The sequence below is a fragment of the Equus quagga genome, chromosome 1 (assembly GCF_021613505.1).
Source record: "Equus quagga isolate Etosha38 chromosome 1, UCLA_HA_Equagga_1.0, whole genome shotgun sequence".
Classification (NCBI taxonomy): domain Eukaryota; kingdom Metazoa; phylum Chordata; class Mammalia; order Perissodactyla; family Equidae; genus Equus; species Equus quagga.
Genome location: NC_060267.1, coordinates 136,363,830 through 136,388,795, shown reverse-complemented (window position 1 = coordinate 136,388,795; position 24,966 = coordinate 136,363,830). Strand labels below are relative to the sequence as shown.

The window sequence follows — 24,966 nt, the reverse complement described above, 5'->3', positions numbered from 1 at the left end:
GATTCTATTTTTGTCAATAGGTTCAAATCAAACATTATTCCCTGAGTGTTTTTCTACGTTACAGATTGATCTTGGTGGGCACCTTTTAGGGCCAGGGGTCTGCAGAAGCCCTTGGCGCTGTCCTGGTTTGGAGGGGCTTTGGCTTTTATAAACAGTACTGTGAGGATGCCCAGGGTTGGAATCATGTGGCTAGGGCATTTGAACTACAATCACTTTTAAGACTGTTGTTAAATTACTTCTTTGAAGGGTCATGTAGATTCTGCCTCCCTGCAGCGAGGCATAAGTGTCCCTATCTCTCAGCCGCCTTGCCAGCCTGGGCTATTCTGTCTTCCACAGTCTCTGCTCTTGGGGCAGGCACAAAGGGCAGCATTGTTACCTGTTACATTTAAGTGGCTGTGGTGGCCAAAGGATTCCTACTTGTGGAGGGCTACTGCCCCCCTCTACCCGAGCCCAGTCCTGGCCTGTTCCCAGAGCCATCTGATCCCTACCTCATGTGATACCAGAAATGGTCCTGCTGCCACTAGTGCTGTGGCAGCCAGGATGAAGAGCAGGTGGCAGAGCAATCAGTCAGTGGTTGTTTGGATGCAGAACCCTGGGCTGGGACCCGGATATTGCAGAAAGGGCAGGCAAGTGTTGGGATTGGCCAAATGGGCAGTGCTGCAGGCACTCAGTGAGGCCAAGCCTCAGGCCGGCCACCCACAGCTGCTCTTGAGAGCAGACACAAGACTAAAGCAGTCCTCCCAAGTGTGGGCCAGTAAGAACTGCTGTTGAGGAAGCCCCCTTTATCCCTGGACCCATTGGGGTATTCCGGGATGGGGTTGGCTGCAGCCCTCCATGCTACCAGTGGGCACGCCATTGCATGGCTGCTACCTGGCCTTGGCCTGGGGCTCAGCAGGAGTAGGGAGGAGGCTTTGTGCCTCTCCACCTCCTCCAGCTCAGGGTCTGTAGTAGCTCACAGCAGGGGAGCATGTGGTCCCTGAGCATGGGTTGAAATGACCTTGCCACAGAGTCGTTGCTTTGACCCATCTACGTCCCCTTCCAGAGCCTACTCTCTAGGCAGATGAATGGGGTAGGAGCTGGGATTAGAGGTGAAAGAGCAGGGGCCGGCAGTCTGTGGGCTGGATCCAGATGCACACTGGGCCTCTGCTCAAGCCCTGCTAGTTACCACCACCCCATTCCCTGCTATTCTTAGCAGCTGAACTCAGGACAGAGCTGGCCGAGATTAAACAGAGCCCTTCTCCTCTGGGCAAGTGTGCTGGGAGGATGAGGGTGCCACTCAGACAGATTTTCCTAACCCCTTTGGCTGGGGCAGGTGGCAAATAGGCAGGCCAGGTGCTCTACTCTCTTGTACAAGTGGGCACAGGACAAAGCCAGCCAACAGCTCAGAGGGCTCATCCTCCTAGGACATGTCTGATTCAATACACGGCTTGCCTGGCTGGGACCACAGGCATGGGGTCAAGGGCTGGACTAGCTGTCCTTGATACTGACCACCTTATAGATCAGCACTTCTCCTGTCCTTCCTTTCCCGGGCATAATCAGCATAGCCACCTTTGAGAGTGGGCAGGCTCTGGGCTATGTGGGGAGCCCGCATTATTCCTTGGAATAATGCATCTCTGACATACAGCTGTTGATCCCTTTTTACAGCTGAGAGAATTAAGGCTTAGAGAGGGCTCTTCTTTTTTTTTAACACTCCTGAGGTACACCAAATTGGACCAGATTTTTAGTTTTGTGGATAATCCAGCCTTCTAACCCCTAGCATGCCAGAATCTAGGACTAGGCACAATCATTTTTATGGAGTCAAGGCAGCCACCCTCTGAAACTCCAGGGAAAGGGAGTGAGAGAGGGGTTTAGTGTCATCTGGCTGGTTTCAAGGACTTTTGGGCCCCTCACAGCCTCTTGCTCTTCCCAGGAAATCCCTGAACTTCCAGAACCTACCAGAGCATCTGGACCAGCTGTTGCATGTGGACATTGAGGATGAGGAGAGCCAGGGTACATGACAGCTTCTGGAATGGGGTTGGAGGAGCCAAGACTGGGTCCTGGGGGACCCTGGGGACTCCCCTGGTGAGCTCAATGCACTCTTTGCATGCTGTCAGACCCTGTGCCCTGCCTGACCCACACCCACTTCCCTCCTTTTCAGGACAGATTGAAGGGCGGCTTGGCCCATCCACTGTGGTCCTAGACCACACAGGTGGCTTCGAGGGGCTTCTTCTGGTGAATGATGACCTCCTGGGGGTGAGTGAGGAGCCCCAGGTCCCAGCCCCTCCTAACACAGCCCCAAGCTCCTCCTGATGTGGCCCTGGTCTCCCTACCTTTCTTGAGAAGGCTGTAGTCACAACCCCCCCCTGATGTGGCCCATTGGGTCCTCAGCCCCTAAACCCTCCTGACATAGCCCTGAAACCCTCCTGGTGTGACCCCAGCCCCAAGCTCTTCCTAACACAGCCATGAGCCCCTCCCATCATGCTCCTGGCCTAGAATCCCTCCTGACAGAGCCTAGGCCCTCCTACTCTGTTCAGGCACAGTGCAGCATTGGCCACAGCAGGCAAGCACTGCCAACGTGAGCTGAGCTGGGGATGGGGCCATTCTCCCTTGAGCAGGCACTCTGTGTGCCCAGGAGAAGGCTCACCACCTCTGCTCTTCACCCAGGTGATTGGACACAGCAACTTTGGTACTATCCGCTCTACCACATGTGTGTACAAAGGTGAGCCCATGCTCTGCTGTGGCCCAGGGAGTTGGGAGAAAGTTTAAGAGCCCAGGCCTGAGGCTGGAGGCAGTCTTTGTTTACCTGCTGGGTCTGACTCTCTTTTTCCAGGGAAATGGGTCTACGAGGTACTCATCTCCTCCCAGGGGCTCATGCAGATCGGCTGGTGCACTATCAACTGCCGCTTCAATCAAGAGGTTCGTGTTGGGGGGGGCCCTCCCAGGAAGACTTTCTCCTGCTGCAGGGCTCATCAGAGCTCAGGCAGCCCCTGAGAATGCATGGGGTCTGCTGAGGACCCGAACCCGGACTGCCCTCTGGAGGGGGAATGTGTCCCACCCCATTTCTGGGCAACCCAGTCCAGAAAACAGCCCTCTTTCCTTTCCTGAGAGCATCAGCCCCCTTCTCTAGAGCCATATGAGTCCAAGGTTGGTGGCTGGTAGGCTGTGGCCTTGCCCCTTCCCACCTCCCCTGGACTTCACAGACACTTCCTCCCTAGGAGGGGGTTGGAGATACACACAACTCCTATGCTTATGATGGCAACCGGGTACGCAAGTGGAATGTGACCACAACAAATTATGGCAAGGTGAGGACTGAGCCCCCTGTGCCCACCTGCCCCATGTCCATCCAGCTAGGCGGGAGCCACTGGGCAACTGCGAGGGACTGTGGGGCACCAGGGAGGGGACAGGAGCTCAGCTCCTCTGTTCTAGTGGCCAGTCTCCCTGGGTGATAGTGGAGACACAGCAAGAGGGGCAAAGTGAGCAGGCTGCTGGGCTTCTGCGCAGCTATAAGGCCTCCTCCCCTTGCAGGCATGGGCAGCAGGGGACATCGTGAGCTGTCTGATCGACCTGGACGACGGCACTCTGTCCTTCTGCCTGTGAGTCTCTTGCCTCTAGCCACAGGCTTAGCCTCTGGGGCCTCCCTGGGCTTCCCTCAGTTTCCTGGTCTCTGTAAGGGGGCCAGGCTGACACTGGTAGCCCACGGGTGGATAGCCCCAACAAGGGCCTGCTCACTGGCCTGTTTTGGCCACATCCTTCTTATCACTGGCTCACAGGCCCTCCCTTCTCTAGGAATGGCGTGTCGCTTGGTACCGCCTTTGAAAACTTATCCAGGGGCCTAGGCATGGCCTACTTCCCAGCTATCAGCCTCTCCTTCAAGGAGTCTGTCGCCTTCAACTTTGGCAGCCGTCCTCTGCGATATCCTTTTGCAAAGAAGGCTGTGGACTGCTTGGAAGCTCTTGGGGAAGTTAGGATGGGGGTCTCCTGCTCTAGGAGCTCTATAGGCTTTTGGTGGGCCTCAGCTTCCTCAAGGAGTGAGTAGGGTACAGCTTAGATGGGTGCTGAGGACAACAATTCTTGCAGCAACCTTGTTAGGTAGGTACTGTTATTGTCTCTGTTGATCAGATAAAGAACATGAAGTGGCAAGAGAAGTTTCACTCCGTGGAGAATAAGTGGGAGAGTTGTGATGTAAACCATGCAACCAGACTCCACAGCCCTGCCCTAGAGCCTAGGCCCCTCCTCAGGGGTCTTAGTGGGGAGGAGGGGACAGGTGTGTCTGAGTCACAGATCAAGTATTGCTGGCTTAACTCTGTGGCACCTACCCAGTGACGGGCTACCGGCCCCTGCAGGACCCGCCACGTGCTGACCTGGTACGGGCACAGAAGTTGCTGGGCTGCTTCCAGGCCGTGCTTGGTGTGGAGCTGGACCCTGTGGTGAGCCAGGATCTGGGCCAGGTTGGCTGGGGGCCTTCTACAGCTCTCTGCTTCTCAAAGTCCTCTTTCCTTCCCCACACACAGGAAGGGCGGCTGGTAGAGAAGGAAAGCTCCCAGTGGCAGTTGCAGGGCCAGCCCACCGTCCTCCTCACGCTGGCCCACATCTTCCATCACTTCGCACCACTCCTGGTGAGGGATATTAGGGAGGGGAAGAGGCAGACCATGCTAGAAATGCCTGTGATAGGGGCTGGGATACTGAGGTATGTGAGGTCCAGCACCATCACCTGGCATCACCATGTGCCCAGAGTCCTCAGACCTTAAGGATGTCACCCAGGGGAGGAGGAAATGCTTCCATTTGAGGGTATCGGGATGTCCTAGAAAGAAGATTGAGGGGTAATGACATCACAGCCCAAGGGAACTGTGTGTACAGAGCCCCAGAAGGGCTCTGGGACAGTGGCCCTTCTTATATCTCAGTCAGACTCCAAAAGGGCTGACTCTATGTCTTAGGGTTGCTTGCGGGGGCCCAAGAGTCCATCTATGCCTGTGGCCTTGGTCGCGTGCCAGGGCAGGGGTGCCCTGAATGGGGCAGAGGTTGCCATCTCACCAGTGCCCACTCTTGGTGCAGCGCAAGGTGTACGTGGTGGAGGCCGTGCTCATGAGCTTCCTGCTGGGCATCATGGAGGTGGGCACCCCAGCACAGGCGCAGTCCGTGGTGCGCCAGGTCCTGGACCTCCTGTGGCTCTTCATGGAGGTGAGGCTCCTGACCTCTGGTCTCAGGCCGGGATGTCAGGCTCCACTGAGATGGGGGAGGTAGAGGAGGGTCTTGGAAAAGGCCCCACAGATGACTGTCTTAGAACCTGCCCTCAGCCTGGTGTATCTCTGCAGGACTATGAGGTACAGGATTGCCTCAAGCAGTTGATGATGTCTCTGCTGCGGCTGTACCGGTTCTCGCCCATTGTCCCAGACCTGGGCCTGCAGGTAGGAGTTCCTGCCCCTGCCCTGAGCCCCTGGGCCTTACCCGCCCACTCTGAGTACTCCCTCTCCGCAGATCCACTACCTGCGACTCACCATCGCCATCCTGAGGCATGAGAAGTCCCGCAAGTTTCTGCTTAGCAATGTCCTGTATCCTCCACTTGCTGCCAGGCAGGCCAGACACGTGGTGCCCTCTGGGTCAGCGTAGGCCAGGGAGGGCAGTGTGCCCTTGGCCAGGGCTCCCCAGGGAGGTTCAGGAGCACCAGAGCCACCCCGTATGTGAGTCCTTGTTCTGGGACCCAGCCCTCCCAGCACTTTCTCTACAGAGCACGAGGGTGGAGCAAAGCACCCAGGCTGACTGGCCCGTCAGAGCAGGGATCTCAGGATGGCTACGGACTCGGGCTACGTGGAGGTCTGGGGGCACCTGCCCTCTTCAGCCAAAGCACTGCACTTTTCTCCACATTCTGTGGCAGGGGTTCCTACATGATCTTATTTGAGGAATCAGCTCTTCCCGCTTCCCTTGAACATTGAGAACTGCACAAATAGGAGAGAGAGTGTAGCTTTGGGCGCTTGGCTGGGAAGCCTATGCTGGTAGCTGTCTTTTCTGCCTGGGGTCTTCAGCTTCCAGGAGGCAGAAATAAAGCTAGGAGACGGACTGGCCTCCACGCCGTCTCTCTGGCTTGTCCCACAGTCATCTGTGCCTGTGACAGGCCTTTTTCATGCACTTGCTGGGAATCAGGTTTGATGGGTTTGACAGCCACAGCTCTTTCTCAGGGCTCAGGGTCGGGGCAGACAGGCACGTAGCAGCAGTGGCACCCTTAGGAGTGGGAGAGCTGTAATGGGCACATCCGGAGGTGGGCAGGTTTTGGGAGGGCTTCCTAGGGACCACTCATGAGAGCATACGGGGCACCCTTTGGTGAGCAGAGCTCTGCCTTGACGACCGCCAGCTTTGATGTGCTCCAATCCGTTGTCTTCTTTTACATCAAGAGCCCCCTGCGTGTGGAGGAGGCTGGTCTACAGGAGCTCATTCCCACCACCTGGTGGCCTCACCGCTCAAGCAGGGAGGTGGGCGGATCTGGGTGGGGTGGGCAGCGGTCATAGTGAGGGCTGGCACAGGGTATCTGAGCTACTTGGTACTTAGCACATGAGTCCCCTGCCCCAGCTCTGGCGGCTGGGCTGGAGGTGGGGGTAGGGGTCTTCTGTCTGAAGGAGGCCTGGTAAGTCCTGGGTGAGCCCTGCTGTCTTCCGTCTTCTTGCCCCTGCCTAGGGAAGAGAGAGTAAGGAGGTGAAGGATGAGACTGCTGAGGAGCGGCTACGGCGGCGTGCCTATGAACGGGGCTGCCAAAGGCTCAAGAAGCGCATCGAAGGTCTGCCCCCTGCCTTGGGCACTAGGGAGGGGGTGGAAGATTTGTATACTTACATACTTAGGGGCCCTTGGTAGTGACCATGCCTAGGTTGGGCTCAGGGAGCCCTGGTGGAGGAGCTCTGACCCAAACCTGCTACCTGCTCCCATCCCTGGGAGCCTGAAGGCAAGGCCCTGCCTGAGGAGGGCTCAGTGTCGTGTTCCCCACCCCACCTGCAGTGGTGGAAGAACTCCAGGTCCAAATCCTGAAGCTGCTGTTGAACAATAAAGATGAAAATGGGGTGAGTGACTCTCAGACCCCTGCGTGGGTCGCTAGTGGGAGGGGTGCTGTGCTGGGCCTCGAGACACAGAGGGCAGGGGCTGGCTCAGCTTGCCATGGCAGGGTCCAGGCTGAGGCACAGCATTGAGTTAGTCCAGTCTGGGGCCAACATCCTGAGCTCATGACAGCCTCCTTTTTTCTTTCCCTGAAGGGTGAAGCTTCTAGATACATCTTCCTCACCAAGTTCCGAAAGTTTCTGCAGGAGAATGCCAGTGGCCGGGGGGTAGGTGTCCCCTAGGCCAGCCCGCTGTGGACCCCTGGCTCTGTTGCAGGGTCTGCACCCCAAGCTTCTGGCACCTCTCAGGCTGCCTCATCCATGTCTAGCCCTGCTCCTCCTCTGTTGCCCTTCCCTCCCCGCTCAGCCCAGGGTCCCGGGGAAGTCCCTGGGCTTTGGGCTGACGCAGATGCATGTCATATGCCCTGTGCCTGCAGAACATGCCCATGCTCTGCCCCCCTGAGTACATGGTCTGCTTCTTACACCGGTTGATCTCTGCCCTACGCTACTATTGGGATGAATACAAGGCTTCAAACCCCAGCGCCTCCTTCAGTGAGGGTGAGTGGGGCCAGGGCCTTGAGTCTTAGAGGCTGGGCAGAGCCAGGCACAGGGCAGCCCCTAGTGTTGGTGTGGAGTGCTGAGCTGAGGGTTTAGGAGAGCTGTCCCAGGCTTCCTGCCCAGTTGAGTCCTACCTTACTGACAGGCGGCTTCTCCACTGGGGCAAGCAGGAGCCCCGCCCTCCAGGACTGCCGAGCCCACGCTCACTCTGACTGCCCTCACAGGCTCCTGTCCATTACAGGCCCCTCAGTCCTAGCCTGCCCAGCCCTCTGTGCAGTCCTTTGTAGGGGACACCTTGAGTGGGCTCTGAGGTGCTAGGGGGCCCTGTGTTTGTGTGGGACAGAATCTTCAAGGGCCAGTGAGAGCCTTACCTGCCCTGGATTGGGGGATAACCCATAGGGCTGGGTCAGGGTCCTCTCTGATTCTCCCCTGAGTGACTCGCCGCCAAGAATGCTTCTTCACCCCAGGTTGCAGTTGCTGGCACTGACCTGAAATAGCAGAGGGTGGGGGAGGCCACACTGTGTGCCTGGGAAGGTAGGTGGCCAAGGCCAGGGGTCCCCTCTGTGCTAGGCCAGAGCAGAGGTGTGGCCTCTGGGAGGATGTCCCTGCTGGGCTCTGACTGTGGCCTGGCCTCCCAACTCCTCCCAGAGGCCTACATCCCGCCCCAGGTCTTCTATAATGGCAAGGTGGACTACTTTGACCTGCAGCGCCTTGGAGGCCTCCTCTCCCACCTTCGGAAAACTCTCAAAGGTGTGTGCAGGCTGGTGGGCGGTGAGCCCGTGTGTGCTGGTGGAGGGCAGTCCCTGAGCCAGCTTTGCTGTGAGTGCTGAGCTACCCTGTGCCCACCAGAGGGCGCCCTAGTCTCTGACCTGCTCCTGCAGGGAGTTGCTGATCTGTCTGTCCACTTTGCCCTGGATCTTGGGTCCAGCTATCCCTTCCCTTGATAACCCACCTCAGAGGAAGTCTGGGAGCCCTGTAATGAAATAAGGAGCAAGTCTTCCAACAGAGGAGGGGACCATGGGATCTTGGTACGGTCGTGGGGGAGGAAGGGGGATGTGTGCAGTTGCTGCCTGAGCTGCTTTCAAGGATGAGCACAAGTGGCTCCATTGCAAAGGGCTGAGAGCACAGCAGGAGCAAAAAGGATGCTGGAAACAGCCCAGCATGGCCCAGAGACAGAAAGTGGCTGGTTTGCCGGAAAGGAAAATGTGAGGCAGGGAGCGATGGGAAATGAGGCCAAGGAGTCTCAAGGGCAGAGTCTAAGGGCCTTGCAGTCTACAAGGTGGATGTAGGCTCATTCCAGGGGCAAGGGCAGGTTTTGGAAGGTCTTGAGGCAGGGGAGTAAGGTTGGGGGTCTGCATTATAAAAAGCTCCCTCTGGCTGCTGTGGTGTGGAGAATGGAGTGCAAGGGCTGAGCAAGGATATAGGAGGTTAGTTGTCCAGGCAACAGAGGAGGTAGAGGAAGGCACATGTAAGGGGCAGGAGCAGCCATGGTTGACCCCAGGCTTCTTGCCAGAGGCTGTGGGGATGGGGCATCATCAGGAAGAAGGGCAGCAGGAGGAGGCTGAGATGACAAGTTCCATGTGCTTGAGGTGCCCGGGGATGCAGCCAGGACCAAGGCCTGGGCTAGAGGTAGAGATGGTGCAGTCAGCTGTCAGCCTAGAGATGGGGACAAGCCTGCAGTGAGGACTGGACCCTCTGGGGAGTGTGCAGAGTGGGGTGAGCAGAGGCCTACGCAGCCCTGGATCTCCTTTTGTTTATGGGGCAGAACAAGGAAGGAAGCAATGGAGCAGTCGGAGAAGTGGGGGAACCTAGAGAGCTTGAAGTCACTGGAAACAACAGAGGGACTGACAGGGAGGGTGTGATGGGAATGCCTCCTGCTACTAAGTGCCTACAAGACAGGGCTCCAGGGATGCAGTGAGGGCTAGGTGGAGTAAGTGGAGGGGTGAAGTGCAGGCACAGTGGTAAATGGGGCCCTGCAAGCCCTCCTGCCCAGCCAGCCAGTGCCCTCTTGCGGTCCTTGGCAGTTCCTTCAGTGACCCCTCGCCCCTCCACTGGCCTGAGAGCCCTCCTGCCATTCCTCTCAGATGACCTTGCCTCCAAGGCCAACATCCTGATTGACCCACTGGAGCTCCAGGCAGCCACCATGGATGACCTGGATGAGGATGAGGAGCCAGCCTCGGCTGCAGCTGCAGCCCAGGTGCCGTGGTAGGGGCAGGCAGGGGGCTTCGTGTTGGACTGTCCCTCTATCGTAAGGGCAAGGGTTCCTCTATCACAGGGCCATCTCCCCCTCCTTGCAGGCAAGGAGCTTCTCACCAGGCAGCTTCCCTTGCTGTAGGTGGAGGCATGAACCTTCCCTTCCCATTCCCCATCCCCACAAATCAAGGTAGCCCTAAGTGGGCTCGGGTCCTGGGGAACTGATTGGCACCTGGCCTCCTCTCTCCACCACAGCGCCCCATGCAGGCCCTGGCTATGGGGGGCGCACTGCCCCTGCCTCGGCCTGGCTGGCTCAGTTCTCCAACCCTGGGCCGAGCCAACCGCTTCCTCAGCACAGCAGCTGTGAGCCTGATGACCCCACGGCGGCCTCTGAGCACCTCGGAGAAAGTGAAGGTCCGCACGCTGAGCGCTGAGCAGAGGACCCGTGAGGACAGTAGGTGCCAGGCAGTGCCAGGCATAGCACTGAAGGATCCTTCTGTCATGTACAACTCCCCATCCTGGGCAACGCCAGGATGTACCCCCATTCCCTCCCAATCCTGTGGCCTGGCAGTATCTCAAGGGCGTGGGAAGTACATTCTGAGGGCAGGAAATCGATGCTACAGAAATAGGACCTGGAGCTGCAGGACCTTGCCTTGCCCTCCTCCCATGTTCTCCTTGCAGGTCCCTCCTAGAGCCCAGGCAGGGGAGAGGGCTTCCTTTTCCTGCTATGAAGCCCATCCTGGCTCCACAGGCTTAGGAGAGAACTGGACTGGCCCCTGACCCTGACCCTGCCCTTCCCCCACTCCTTAGTTGAGGGCAGCCACTGGAATGAAGGCCTGCTGCTGGGACGACCCCCTGAGGAACCTGAGCAGCCCCTCACTGAGAATTCCTTGCTGGAAGTCCTAGACGGTGCTGTCATCATGTATAATCTCAGCGTTCACCAGCAGCTGGGCAAGGTCTCGCACTGTTGGTCCATGCGCTTGTCATGCAGCTCTGCATGTTTAGATGTGTGTGTGTATGTGTGTATGTTTGCGCGCACCCACATGTGCACATGTGTGTGCAGGGGTGCCATGTGTGACTGTGTATGTGAGCATATGCCACAGCAAGACTATTTCCTGCCAGTGCTGTTTAGGCTTGACCTGTTTGACTTTTCTCGGGGTGGGGGTCGCTGTCCTGGGCCTAAGGTTGGGAGCTTGGCAGGCTGGGGTCCAGGCTGGGTCTGAAGAAACCTGGGCGAGGTGCCCAAGGGTCACCCTGGACATGTGGTGTCCAATGCTCTAGATGGTGGGTGTGTCCGATGATGTCAATGAGTATGCGATGGCTCTGAGGGACACAGAGGACAAGCTTCGCCGGTGCCCCAAGTGGGTAAGGCTTGGTCAGGCTGGTGGGTCTTTGGGAAGGAGCGGTGTTGAAGAGGGGCAGCTTGCCTGCTTGGGGTCTCCAGGGCAGGCCACAAAAGAAATTTAGGCTATCCTGCCCCTGCTCCTGGGGGTTGTCCCAGCAGTTCTCCTTGTCCCTGCCCCCGCCCTGACCATACCACATCAGTAAGAGCAGGGCTGGCACCAGGACCAGGCACGGCCTGAGCCGTATCATCTAGCTGCAGCCTGTGCCAAGGTGCTCCCACCCCTGGCCCGCTAAGTGCTGACACAAACCCACTCTCCTCATCAATTATGGATTTGACCCTGAGTGCTTCCTCGGCCACTTGCAAAGTCAGCGGGAAGCAGGGCCTGTCTCCCCGACTCCCCGGGAGCACCTCTGCTGGAGCTATCCTGGCATGGGGAGTAGGGCCAGTCATTCCCAGGCTGGGGTTCCCTGGCAGGCCCCCACCCCCCGACCCCCACCTGTCTGCAGAGCCCCAGGCTTGGCCAGAGTGAGAGCAGCTGCTGAAGCTGTGCTTCTAGCATAGAGTCCTTGGGGCAGCCCGGCCAGGGGCTCACAGACCCCCAGCTGCGTCTCACTTCCATGTTCTGAAGGGACAACTATGGCCCTGTTCTGAGGCTTGACATCCCAGCAAGTCAGAGGGAGAAGAGGGTTTTGTAGAGTGGAGCTGAGTCTGCCCAACCCTTTGCTGGCCCCCAGTGGCAGTGAGGCCCCTCCTTGGACTGCCTGGGGGGAGACAGGGTGGGTCTGGGCATGAGGCCATGTCCTGATTGTCCTCTTTTCCCCTTGGTGCCAGAGGAAGGACATCCTTGCAGAGTTGACTAAGAGCCAGAAGGTTTTCTCGGAAAAGCTGGACCACCTGAGTCGCCGTCTTGCCTGGGTCCATGCCACAGTCTACTCCCAAGTGAGTAGATGTGGCCTTGGCCAGTGGCTGCTGCCCTCCCCAAGCTCACTGACTAGTCACAGATTGGGCAGGTTTGTGCCAGCACCTCGATACGCCCTGCCCTCCTGGGCCTCTGGCACACACTTGCCACCTCCCCCCCCCCCCCCCCCCCCCCCCCCCCCCCCCCATCCCACCCCCCCAACCCCCCCTGCCCCCTGAACATTTGGAGAAGTCTTTTTTTTACCCCCCCCCCCCCCCCAGTTCCCCTCCAGCTCATATCCTTTTGAGGAACAGAATCTGTCTGTCCCTGCACCCCCTCTCCCCTGCCCCTTTTCTCAGTGTCTTGACCCCCTTCTTCTCTCCCAGGGCATCAGGGGCCCTGTGGCCTCTCTTGAGCCTCACCTTCACTCTTCACATCTGCTTCTCTCTGACTCATCTCCCTCCCATTCCAGAGGATGAGGCCACTGGCTTCCCTGCTCACTCATTCACTCACTCATTCATTCAATAATGTGTGCCCAGAGCCTGGAGTATGCCAGGTGCCATCCTGACACTAGGGACACTCAGTAGTGAATCAGGAAGATGAGTCTCTGTCTTCCCAGGGCAGTCAGCCTCGAGGACAAGATGGACAGATAGTGCACTCCCTCTGTGACCAGGCTTTGACCTGCAGGCCCCGGACCCTCTAGACTTCTTTCCTTTCCCTGCCTGTCCTGGCATCTCTCGCCATCTAGTGAGTGCCCTGGGATGTTCCCCAGGTGACCATGTTAGGGCATCTCCCCCTCCTTCTTGGGCATGCCCTTCTTCCACAACTGAGTGATCCCTTGGTGTCCCCAACTCTACCCTGCCATCTCTATTTGCTCTTCCCGTGGTGCTTCCCGAACCCAAATCACCTCTACCTTTTACCTCCTTTCTCTCTTGCCACAGACCACCTGCCTCCAGCCCCACAAAGATGAATGCTGGCAGGGAACTTCTCCTCCCCACCACTGGGATTCCATGCCTGTCCACTTCCCTAGGCAATTTTGCCACCCCCACCCGCACCATCTTCTTAGGAACCTTGCCCTCCCATCTCTGTACTTTCTTTTGTTTCAATTGTGATAAAATATACATAACATAAAATTTACCGTCTTAACCATGGTTTTTAAATTGTGGTAAAAGACACACTCATATAACTTACCATCTTAGTCATTTTAAATGTACAGTTCAAGTAGTGTTAACTATATTCACAATGTTGTGCAACCAATCTCCAGAACTCTTTTCATCTGGCAAAACTGAAACTTACACCCATTAGCTCCCCATTCCCCCCTCACCTCAGTCCCTGGCAACCACCATTCTACTTTCTGTCTCTGAATTTGACCAGTCCAGGAACCTCATGGAAGTGGAATCATACAATATTGCTCTTTTTGTCACTGGCTTATTTGACTTAGCATAATGTCCTCACAGTTCATCCATGTTGTAGCATGTATCAGGATTTCCTTCCTTTTTAAGGCTAATACTCCATGGTATGTATATACCACATTTTGTTTATCTGTTCATCCATTGATGGACACTTGGGGTGCTTCCCACCTTTTGGCTATTGTGAACAATCCTGCTATGAACATGGTGAGCAAATATTCTTCAAGATCCTATTTTCAATTCTTTTGGATATGTACCCAGAAGCACAATTGCTGGATCATAATGGTAATTCTATTTTTAATTAAAAAAATTTTTTATTGAGTGCATAATAGTTTACATCATTGTGAAATTTCACTTGTACATTATTTCTTGTCTGTCACCACTTAAGTGCTCCCCTTCACCCCCTATGCCTATCCCCAACCCCTCTTCCCCTGGTAACCACTGAACTGTTTTCTTTGTCCCAGTACTTGTTTATATTCCACATATGAGTGAAATCTTCTGGCATTTGTCTTTCTCAGTCTGGCTTATTTTGCTTAGCATAATTCCCTCCAGGTCCATCCATGTTGTTGCAAATGGGATGATTTTGTCTTTTTTTCTGGCTGAGTAGTATTCCATTGTGTGTGTGTGTGTGTGTGTATATATATATATATATATATACCACATCATCTTTTTTTTTTTTTTTGAGTAAGATTAGCCCTGAGCTAACATCTGCCAATCCTCCTCTTTTTGCTGAGGAAGACCGGGCCTGAGCTAACATCTGTGCCCATCTTCCTCTACTTTGTATGTGGGACGCCTGCCACAGCATGGCTTGTCAAGTGGTGCCATGTCTGCACTCAGGGTCCGAACTGGCGAACCCCAGGCCGCCGAAGCAGAATGTGCACACTTAACCACTGCGCCACCAGGCCAGCCCCCCACATCATCTTTCTCCAATCGTCAGTCGATGGGCGCTTGGATTGTTTCCATGTCTTGGCTGTAATGAACATAGGGGTATATATGTTACTTTGGATTGTTGATTTCAAGTTGTTTGGGTAGATATCCAGTAGTGGGATAGCTGGGTCATATGGTAATTCTATTTTTAGTTTTTTGAGGAATCTCCATACTGTTTTCCATAGTGGCCACACCAGTTTGCCTTCCCACTAGCAGTGTACAAGGGTTCCCTTTTCTCCACACCCTCTCCAACATTTGTTATTTTTAGTCTTAGTGATTATAGCCATTTTAACAGGTGTAAGGTGGTGTCTTAGTGTAGTTTTGATTTGCATTTCCCTGATGGTTAGTGATGTTGAACATCTTTTCATGTGCTTATTGGCCATCTGTATATCTTCTTTGGAGAAATGTCTGTTCATCTCCTCTGCCCATTTTTTGATCAGGTTGTTTATTTTTTTGTTGTTCAGTTGTGTGAGTTCCTTATACATTATGGAGATTAACCCTTTGTCAGATATATGATTTTCAAATATTTTCTCCCACTTGGTGGGTTGTCTTTTTGTTTTGATCCTAGTTTCTTTTGCCTGCAGAAGCTCTTGAGTCTGATGAAGTACCACGTGTTTATTTCTCCTTTTGTTTCCCTTGTCTGAGAAGACATGACGTTCGAAAAGATCCTTTTAAGTTCGATGTCAAAGAGTGTACTACCTATATAATCTTCCAGGAATTTTATGGTTCCAGGACTTATCTTCAAGTCTTTGATCCATTTTGAGTTTGTTTTTGTGTATGGCGTGAGATAATGGTCTAGATTCATTCTTTTGCATGTGGCTGTCCAGTTTTCCCAACACCATTTATTGAAGAGAATATCTTTTCTCCATTGTATGTTCTTGGTACCTTTGTCGAAGATTAGCTGTCCGTAGATGTGTGGTTTCATTTCTGGGCTTTCAGTTCTGTTCCATTGATCTGTGTGCCTGTTTTTGTACCAGTACCATGCCCTTTTGATTACTATAGCTTTCTAGTACATTTTGAAGTCAGGGATTGTGATGCCTCCAGCTTTGTTCCTTTTTCTCAGTATTGCTTTAGCAATTCAGGGTCTTTGGTTGCCCCATATGAATTTTAGGATTCTTTGTTCTATTTCTGTGAAGAATGTCATTGGGATTCTGAGAGGGATTGCATTGAATCTGTAGATTGCTTTGGGTAGTATGGACATTTTAACTATGTTTATTCTTCCAATCCATGTGCATGGAATCTCTTTCCATCTCTTTATGTCATCATCTATTTCTTTGAGTAATGTCTTAGAGTTTTAATTGTATAAGTCCCTTACCTCCTTGGTTAGATTTATTCCTAGCTACTTTATTCTTTTTGTTACAATTGTAAATGGAATTGTATTCTTGAGTTCTCTTTCTGTAAGTTCGATATTAGAGTATAGAAAAGCAACCGATTTTTGTAAGTTGATTTTGTACCCTGCAACTTTACTTTAGTTGTTAATTATTTTTAATAGTTTTCCAATGAATTCTTTACGGTTTTCTATATATAAGATCATGTTGTCTGCAAACAACAAGAGTTTCACTCCCTATTTGGATTCCTTTTATTTCTTTTGCTGGCCTAATTGCTCTGGCCAAAACCTCCAGTGCTATGTTGAATAAGGTTGGTGATAGTGGGCATCCTTGTCTTGTTCCTGTTCTCAGAAGGATGGCATTCAGTTTTTCCCCACTGAGTATGATGTTGGCTTTGGGCTTGTCATATATGGCCTTTACTATGTTGAGGTAATTTCCCCATTTTGCTGTCTCCATTTTGTTAAGAGTTTTTATCATAAATGGCTCTTGGATCTTGTCAAATGCTTTCTTGGCATCTATTGAGATGATCATGTGGTTTTTATTCCTCATTTTGTTAATGTGGTGTATCACATTGATTGATTTGCAGGTGTTGAACCATCCCTCTGTCCCTGGTATAAATCCCACTTGATCATGATGCATGATCTTTTTGATGTGTTGCTGTATTATTCAGGTTGCCAATATTTTGTTGAGGATTTTTGCATCTATGTTCATCAGCAATATTGGCCTGTAGTTTTCTTTTTTTGTGTTGTCCTTTTCAGGCTTTGGTATCAGAGTGATGTTGGCCTTGTAGAATGTGTTAGGAAATGTTCTATCTTCCCTTGTTTTTTGGAATAGCTTGAGAAGGATAGGTGTTAAATCCTGTCTGAAAGTTTGGTAGAATTCTCCAGGGAAGCCATCTGGTCCTGGGCTTTTATTTTTGGGGATGTGCTTTTGATTACTGTTTCAATCTCTTTACTTGTGATTGATCTATTCAGATTATCTATTTCTTCTTGATTCAGCTTTGGGAGATTGTAAGAGTCTGAGAATTTATCCAGCTCCTCTAGATTGTCCATTTTGTTGGTTTATAGCTTTTTGTAGTATTCTCTTATAATCTGTTGTATTTCTGTGGTATCTCTTGTTATTTCTCCTCTTTCATTTCTAATTTTATTTATCTGAGCTTTGTCTCTTTTTTTTCTTTGTAAGTCTGGCTAGGGGTTTGTCAATTTTGTTTATCTTTTCAGAGAACCAGCCCTTTGTTTCATTGATCCCTTCTACTGCCTTTTTTGTTTCAGTTGCATTTATTTCTGCTCTGATTTTTTATTAGTTCTCTCCTTCTGCTGACTACGGGCTTTGTCTGTTCTTCTTTTTCTAATTCAGTTAGGTGTAGTTTGAGATTGCTTATTTGGGATTTTTCTTGCTTGTAAAGGTGAGCCTGTATTGTGATGGATTTCCCTCTTAATTTGCTGCATCCCATATGAGTCGGTATGGTATGTTTTAATTTTCATTTGTCTCCAGATATTTTTTGATTTCTTCTTTAATTTCTTCAATGATCCATTGGTTGTTCAATAGCATGTTGTTTAGTCTCCACATCTTTGTCCCTTTCTCAGCTTTTTTCTTGTAATTAATTTCTAGCTTCATAGCATTGTGATTGGAGAAGATGCTTGTTATTATTTCAGTCTTCTTAAATTTATTGAGGCCTGCCTTGTTTCCCAACGTATGGTCTATCCTTGAGAGTGTTCTGTGTACACTTGAGAAGAATGCGTATTCTGGTGTTTTGGGATGGAATGTTCTATATATGTCTATTAAGTCCAACTGGTCTAGCTTTTCATTTAATTCCATTGTTTCCTTGTTGATTTTCTGTCTGGATGATCTATCCATTGATATGAGTGGCATGTTGAGGTCCCCTACTATTATTGTGTTATTATTAATATCTTCTTTTAGGTTTGTTAATAGTTGCTTTATGCACCTTCGTGCTCCTATGTTGGGTGCATAGATATTATTAAGTGTTATGTCTTCTTGATGGAATATCCCTTTGATCATTATATACTGCCCCTCTTTGTCTCTCTTTACCTGTCTTATCTTGAAGCTTACTTTGTCTGATATAAGTGTTGCAACACCTGCTTTCTTTTGTTTGCCGTTAGCTTGGAGTATCATCTTCTATCCCTTCAGTCTGAGCCTGTGTTTGTCCTGGAGCTGAGATGTGTTTCCTGGAGGCAGCATATTGCTGGGTCTTGTTCTTTAATCCATCTTGCCACTATGTGTCTTTTTATTGGAGAATTCAATCCATTTACGTTTAGGGTGATTATCAGTGTATGAGGGCTTACAGCTGCCATTTTATCACTCGTTTTCTGGTTCTCCTGCATTTCTTTTGTTTCTTGTCCTATGTATTTTGGTCTACCAATTGAGTTATGTAGTTTTTTATGTTGTGTTTCTTTGTTTTCTCCTTATTTATTATTTGTGTCTCTGTTCTGATTTTTTGTTTAGTGGTTACCATGAGGTTTGTATTCAAATTCTCGTGGATAAGATAGTCCATTTTCTGATGGCCTCTTATTTCCTTAGACTAAACTGATTCAGTCCCTTTCCTCTTTCCTTCCTAAGTTGTTTTTCTCACATCTTATTCCATCTTGTGTTGTGAGTTTGTGATTAAAATGAGAAGTTTATCTTTGTTTTTGGTGTTTTCCTTCCCTTTATCTTTAGTGCTGTTCTTGAGTATTTGCTAATCTGTTCTGATGTATAGCTACAATTTTCTGATTTTGTCTACCTATTTCTCTCCTTACTCCATGCTTTGTAACACCTGTTTCCCTTTTTTTTTTTTTTTCAGGTGTAAGGGCCTTTTTGGGGTTTTTTTGGTCGGGGGGGGCGGGGAGCGCATCTCGTGGCTATGAACTCCCTTAGCTTTTGTTTATCTGGGGAAGTTTTTATTTCTCTATCATATCTGAAGAATATTTTCGCTGGGTAGAGTATTCTTGGCTGAAAGTTTTTGTCCTTCAAAGATTTGAATATGTCATTCCAGTCTTTCCTGGTCTGTAAGGTTTCTGCAGAGAAATCCACTGAAAGCCTGATAGGCGTTCCTTTGTAGGTTATTTTCTTCTGCCTTGCTGCCCTTACTAGTGGTTTTTTTGAGGAAGATTAGCCCTGAGCTAACTACTGCCAATCCTCCTCTTTTTGCTGAGGAAGACTGGCCCGGAGCTAACATCCATGCCCATCTTCCTCTACTTTATATGTGGGACGCCTACCACAGCATGGCTTGACAAGTGGTGCCATGTCTGCACCCGGATCTGAACTGGTGAACCCTGGGCCACTGAAGCAGAATGTGTGAACTTAACCACTGCGCCACTGAGCTGGCCCTTGCTATCTCATTCTTGATTTTGGTTTTGATTTGCATTTCCCTGATGATTAGTGATGTCCAGCATCTTTTCATGTGCTTATTGATCATTCGTGTACCTTCTTTGGAGAAATGTCTATTCAAGTCTATTTGCCCATTTTCAAGTCCAAGCCCAATTGGATTGTTTGTTTGTTGTAGGAGTTCTTTATATATTCCAGCTCTTAACCCCTTATCAGATTATGATTTATAAATATTTTCTCCCATTCTGTGGGTTGCCTTTTTACTCTGTTGATTGTGTCCTTTGATGCACGGTTTCTAATTTTGATGTAGTCCAGTTTATCTATTTTCTCTTTTCTTGCCTGTGCTTTTGTCATTTCCAAGAAATCGTCATCAAATCCAAGGTCATGAAACTTTTCACCTGTTTTCTTCTAAGAGTTTTATAGTTTTAGCTCTTAAGTTTGGATCTTCAATCCATTTTGAGTTAATTTTTGTGTATGTTGTGAGGTAAGGGTCAATTTAATTCTTCTGCATGTGGATATTCAGTTTTCCCAGCACCATTTGTTGAAAAGACTGTCTTTTCCCCATTGAATGGTCTTGGCATCCTTGTCAAAAGTCATTTGACCATGTATGCAAGGTTTTTTTTCTGGGCTCTCAATTCTATTCCGTTGATCTATATTTCTGTCTTTATGCCAGTACCACACTGTTTTGATTATTGTAGCTTCGCAATAAGTTTTTAAATCAAGAGTATGAGATCTCCAACTTTGTTCTATTTCAAGGTTGTTTTGGCTGTTTGGGGTCCCTTGAGATTCCTTATGAATTTTAGGATCGATTTTTCTATTTTTGCAAAAAGCACCATTTGGATTCTGATGGGAATTGCATTAAGTCCATAGCTTGCTTTGGGTGTACTGACATCCTGACAATGTTAAGTCTTCCAGTCCGTGAACATGACATGTCTTTCCATTAATTTGTGCCTTTTTAAATTTCTTTTGGCAACATTTTGTAGTTTTCAGTATATGTACAAGTCTTTTTCCTCCTTGGTTAAATTCACACCTATTTAGTTCTTTTTGATGCTAATGTAAATGGAATTATTTTCTTGATTTCCTTTTTGAATTATTCATTGCTAGTATGTAGAAACACAATTGATTTTTGTGTGTTGATGCTGTGTCCCGTGAATTTCCTGAATTCATTCGTTAGTTCTAAAAGTTTTTTTGTGGAATTTTTAGGGTTTTCTATATCTAAGACTAGGTCATCTGTGAACAGCAATCATTTTACTCCCTCCTTTCCAATTTGGATACCTTTTGCTTCTTTTTTTTTGCCTAGCTAAGAATTGCTCTGGCTAAGACTTCTAGTACTATGTTGAATAGAAGTGGCAAAAGCTGGCATCCTTGTCTTGTTCCTGAGCTTAGAGCAAAAGCTTTCAGTCTTTCACATTAAGTATGGTGCTAGTTGTGGGCTTTTCATAAGATAGCCATTATTTTGTTGAACTGCCTTCTTTCTTCTGCATCTTCAGTGCTCACACTCCTGCCTCCTTCTCATTCAGTTTCTCCCATTAGTAAAGGAAAAAGCCCATGATGCCTTTCCGTGACTCTATATCTGCTTACAGCTACCACTATCTCCTTCCTTCTCTGTGTCTTAGCTTCCTCATCTCCACTTCACCCTTGGCCCAGCACAGGCTCCTCCACTTCTCTGAAATAGTCCTGCAAGATCTCTGTCAAGCTCCCCACAACCACCTTTGTGGACACACCTCCACCCCCATTACAGTGACCTCTTGGCTGCATCAATGTCATTGCCATCCCCTCCTCAGACTCGGTCTTCTCTGGTCTTCTGTGGCAACAGTCTCCCAACAGACCTGGCTCACTGCCCACAAGTGCTGCCAGGCCCAGGCCCACCGTCTGACATCTTCGCCTCGGGTTCTCAGGTTGGAGAGCACATCAGAGAGCTGGTGCAAAGTCCAGATGCTCCAGCTCCACTCCAAGAGATATGAGTACTCTGGGTCTGGGCTGGGGCCTGGGGCCTCATTCTGGTCAGTGACTCCTCCTGGGCCCCTTTGTGGAATCCTGACAGACTATCTGAAAACCATACTGTGGGGAACAGGGCCCTTGGCAGGTTTTGTCTGCTCTCTGTGGCCTCTGTTCCACCAGCAGTCATGCTGCTTCCTGCCTTCCCACTACTTTCTCCTTTGAGCTCCAGACCAGATTTCTACCTGCCTCCTCAATACCACTGCTTTGGGGGCATCTCTAGGTACCTTATCCTCCACACATCCTAAGCAGCATCCCCTCTGTGCTTCACCAGGCCTGCTTCTCCTCCAGTATTTCTGACTTGGCGGAGGCTCCTTCCCCTCCAGAAATGTGGGCCCCATTCTTGGTGCAACCATTCCCTTGCCCCCATAGCCCATCAGTGCATTCCCATTCCTGGCCATCCAGTCCCTTTGTCTGCTGTCTTGGACCTAGACAAGGCTGGAGCTTCCTCACGGCCCTGTCCCCACTTGCCCCTGCAGCCCCTTCTGCACTGGGCAGTGTTCCAACACAGACTGCTGGTCACATGGCACCCTCTCACTCAAAACGTCTTGTACCTTTAAAAAATGTAAACCAGAGAGGTGTTGCCCTCTCCTGGCTGGGTGTGCCATTCTTGCCTGCTGAGTGCTTGATCGCCCCTGCCTGAGCCACTGCTCCTGCTTCCTGGAATCCAATTCTCAGTTTTCATGTCTTATTCCTGGGAGGCCATTCCTAGGCCCCAAATCGGGCCCTGCCCCTTGTGACCCTTCCCATGAGCAGCCCAGCAGCACCCTGTGTGCCTTCCGCAGGAGAAGATGCTGGACATCTACTGGCTGCTGCGCGTCTGCCTGCGGACCATCGAGCATGGTGACCGCACAGGTTCTCTCTTTGCCTTCATGCCTGAATTCTACCTGAGCGTGGCCATCAATAGCTACAGCGCTCTCAAGAATTACTTTGGCCCTGTGCACAGCATGGAGGAGCTCCCAGGTGACAGGGCCATTTAAGCTGGGAGGGGACAGAAAAGGATGCCTTTGGTGTGAGCCCTGTTCTGAGCCTTCCTGGCCCAGCAGCACACATCCATGTTGGGAGGAGAGTAGGCAGCTCCTGCTCTGCTCTGCCCTGTATCAAACAAGCATTTCTAAAAGCCTTGCCCTGGTACCAATAGCCACAGAGCCAACAGCTCCTCCCTGGTACTGGGAGAGAAACAAACAAAATGAAGTACGGGGGTGGGGAACCGCCTTGGTTTTCATCTCCTTCTTGGTGCCACTGTGGTCTAGGAGCCATCTGGCCTCTCACCCTGCCATGCTGGCACTGGCCACAGAGTGTGGCATCCCGTGCGGGCGCAGTGTTTTGTCTTCGTAGATCACAGCAAGGGCTGGGACCCTGCTGGGGGTCCACCTAGGAGCCAGGGCTTCTTGCTGACCACTGATTCCAACCGGGGCTTGGTGGTTTCTGTCTGGATCAGGCTGTAGACATTCAGGTCCTGGCCTGCCTCCTGCCCCACCCCAGGCCTAGGTGTAGACTTTGTCCTCAGAGGTGGAACTGTGGGTGTCCAAGGGGCTTTGACTGATAAGCCAACAAGTGTGTGTGCTGAGATGGGTTTGAGCCCAGTCAGGACTCTTGCCAGGACCTGTCCTCCCCCTAGGACCTATCCAACCCCCACAGTGAGTCTGTGCCCTAGCCTCTCACCAACTGTCAGTGAATGCTGGGTCCGAAGTCCCCAGATGCCAGCTTGGGCCCAGACTGGCCCTTGGAGCCAGCTTTGGAGCCCCCACTCCTAGCCAACAGCTTCTACAAACCTACCCTGCAGGCTATGAAGAGACCCTGACCCGCCTGGCCGCCATCCTTGCCAAACACTTTGCTGACACACGCATCGTGGGCACTGGTATGGTGACCTACAGAGGGCTCGGGGATGGGGATGGGATGGCACCTCTGGCTGGCCATTTTCTGCACAGCATGCTGGCCAGCTGGGTGGGAGGCATGGGGGCCAGGGCTCATGCCAGGCACCTGCTAAGCTATGGCCTGTCCCAGCAGACATCCGTGACTCACTAATGCAGGCCCTGGCCAGCTACGTGTGCTACCCACACTCCCTGCGAGCTGTGGAGCGGATCCCTGAGGAACAGTGAGTGGGGGGCCAGGGTAGGAGGCACACACCCTGCCCTGCACAGCACAGTGCCCAGCCTCACCCTGTTCCCACCACCCCTCGCCCTCACAGGCGCATTGCCATGGTGAGGAGCCTCCTGGCTCCCTATGAGCAGCGGCCCTGGGCCCAGACCAACTGGATCCTGGTGCGGCTCTGGAGGGTAAGCTTGGCTGGAGGGGAAGTGGCTGTGGCTGGTTAGAGGGAAGGGTTGCCCTGCCCTACTGACCTCCCACCGACCCCGTTCTCAGGGCTGTGGGTTTGGGTACCGCTATACACGGCTGCCACACCTGCTGAAAACCAAACCTGAGGACGCCAATTTGCCCAGCCTTCAGAGTGAGTATCAGGTTGGACAGGCTGATGGCTCTTGCCCACTGCTCTTGGGTTCTTTCAGACTTTCCCACTTCTTCCAGCCCCTCTCCAGGACTCATGTTGGGCCCCAAACTTCCTATATGTCCTCTGGGGTTCTCATTTCCCTGCTTCCTCCCAGTCCAAGGACACTCTGGGACTACTTGCCCTTGCTCCCTAGTCCAACATGTGCCCTTTGGGACTGAATGTGGTGCATTGGTCACAGTGAAAAGGGGCAGCATCTTCTCAGGCTGCTGGCAGATTAGGCAGAGTAAAGACCCTGTCCCTTGCTCTCTGAGCCAGCTCCCTACCTCCAGCCTTGTCCCATTTTCTGCCCCTTCATTGCCATCTGCTGGTGCCACACCTTTAATACCTGAGTCAAGGCTGGGGCATAGACTGGGGGTTGGCCAGGGCCCCACAGGGTGTCCATAGGGCTTCCTGGAGGAAAGGGCATTTGGTTGAGAGCAGAGGCTGCACTCTCTCCTGGGACCGTTGTCCAGCAAAGCCCTGTGAGCCTGAGTACCTACACTTAGGCCCAGCCCAGGATCCTAGGCTGTCCATCTTGCAGGATCTGCCTGCCACCCCACATGGTGGCTCTCCTTGGCTCACATGTTGTGTTTCTGCCCTGTGGGCAGTGTTTTGGCCTGAAGGGGTCCCCAGAAGCCAAGTGCCTTATGCAAAGTTACATGGCAAGTCCTTGCCAGTTGTTTTGGTCCTGCCTCCAGGGTGAAACTGAGCTGCAAATAGAGAGCAGCAGTGGGGCCAGATACACATCCTGCTGCTGTGGGAACTATTGATTTGCATGGGGCAGGGTGAGGGGAGGTATGCCCAGCCCAGCTGCAGCTGAAGGCTCTGGTTACTGCTGCTTGTCAACGGAGACTTGGCACCCACCACCACCTCGGCCATATGCCAAGGCCAAGCCAAGGACAGCAGAGGACATTAGAGGACAGCAGGGCTCAGAGTAGGCTCTTGGGGAAGCTGGCCTTGATATGAGTGAGGAGGGGTCTAGGCGGCCCTGTCTAGGTCTATCCCTCCATGAAGGGCATGTGACTAAGAACTTGCTGGGGGTCAGGCTGGGGCTGGGGGGCTGCTCTAGGCTTAAGGTGGATGGTGTGGGGCTGGAAACAACTGCAGCCTGTGGGTTGCCCAGCAGCAGGAGGGGACATATTAGGCTCTAATCTCCAGGGAGTACTGTACCCTGTCACCCTGGCTTCATGACCTGAGCATTCCCTTATACCAATGGCCCAATGAGTGAGGACAGAGGCAGACAGGTGGGGGCCGTGGGCTGGAGTCCCCAGTGATGCCACCTCCCCATGCCCCTGCAGAGCCGTGCCCTTCCACCCTGCTGCAGCAGCACATGGCAGACCTGCTGCGGCAGGGTCCTGACGTGGCCCCCAGCTTCCTCAACAGCGTCCTCAACCAGCTCAACTGGGCCTTCTCTGAGTTCATCGGCATGATCCAGGAGGT

General features: G+C 51.8%; 1 protein-coding gene across 5 annotated transcripts in view; it reads left to right on the top strand.

Moving 5' to 3' along the window:
* Positions 1–24,966, top strand: part of RNF123 (ring finger protein 123) — a 33,937-nt gene that overhangs the window by 3,455 nt on the left and 5,516 nt on the right. For 4 of the 5 annotated variants that reach the window (XM_046668962.1, XM_046668950.1, XM_046668963.1 and 1 more), the window contains exons 4-32: positions 1,910–1,989; positions 2,138–2,232; positions 2,644–2,698; positions 2,810–2,895; positions 3,195–3,281; positions 3,505–3,572; positions 3,766–3,891; positions 4,292–4,406; positions 4,491–4,595; positions 5,032–5,157; positions 5,292–5,384; positions 5,455–5,528; positions 6,326–6,443; positions 6,646–6,745; positions 6,961–7,022; positions 7,212–7,283; positions 7,493–7,613; positions 8,262–8,363; positions 9,698–9,810; positions 10,062–10,260; positions 10,617–10,762; positions 11,088–11,171; positions 11,983–12,090; positions 21,821–21,998; positions 22,822–22,896; positions 23,046–23,133; positions 23,227–23,314; positions 23,403–23,487; positions 24,825–24,964. In XM_046668962.1, coding sequence (XP_046524918.1) covers positions 1,910–1,989; positions 2,138–2,232; positions 2,644–2,698; positions 2,810–2,895; positions 3,195–3,281; positions 3,505–3,572; positions 3,766–3,891; positions 4,292–4,406; positions 4,491–4,595; positions 5,032–5,157; positions 5,292–5,384; positions 5,455–5,528; positions 6,326–6,443; positions 6,646–6,745; positions 6,961–7,022; positions 7,212–7,283; positions 7,493–7,613; positions 8,262–8,363; positions 9,698–9,810; positions 10,062–10,260; positions 10,617–10,762; positions 11,088–11,171; positions 11,983–12,090; positions 21,821–21,998; positions 22,822–22,896; positions 23,046–23,133; positions 23,227–23,314; positions 23,403–23,487; positions 24,825–24,964 — 2,989 coding nt within the window. Of the gene's footprint in view, positions 1–1,909; positions 1,990–2,137; positions 2,233–2,643; positions 2,699–2,809; positions 2,896–3,194; positions 3,282–3,504; positions 3,573–3,765; positions 3,892–4,291; positions 4,407–4,490; positions 4,596–5,031; positions 5,158–5,291; positions 5,385–5,454; positions 5,529–6,325; positions 6,444–6,645; positions 6,746–6,960; positions 7,023–7,211; positions 7,284–7,492; positions 7,614–8,261; positions 8,364–9,697; positions 9,811–10,061; positions 10,261–10,616; positions 10,763–11,087; positions 11,172–11,982; positions 12,091–21,820; positions 21,999–22,821; positions 22,897–23,045; positions 23,134–23,226; positions 23,315–23,402; positions 23,488–24,824; positions 24,965–24,966 lie in introns of those variants that run through there. The other variant, XM_046668964.1, reaches the window with a different exon arrangement.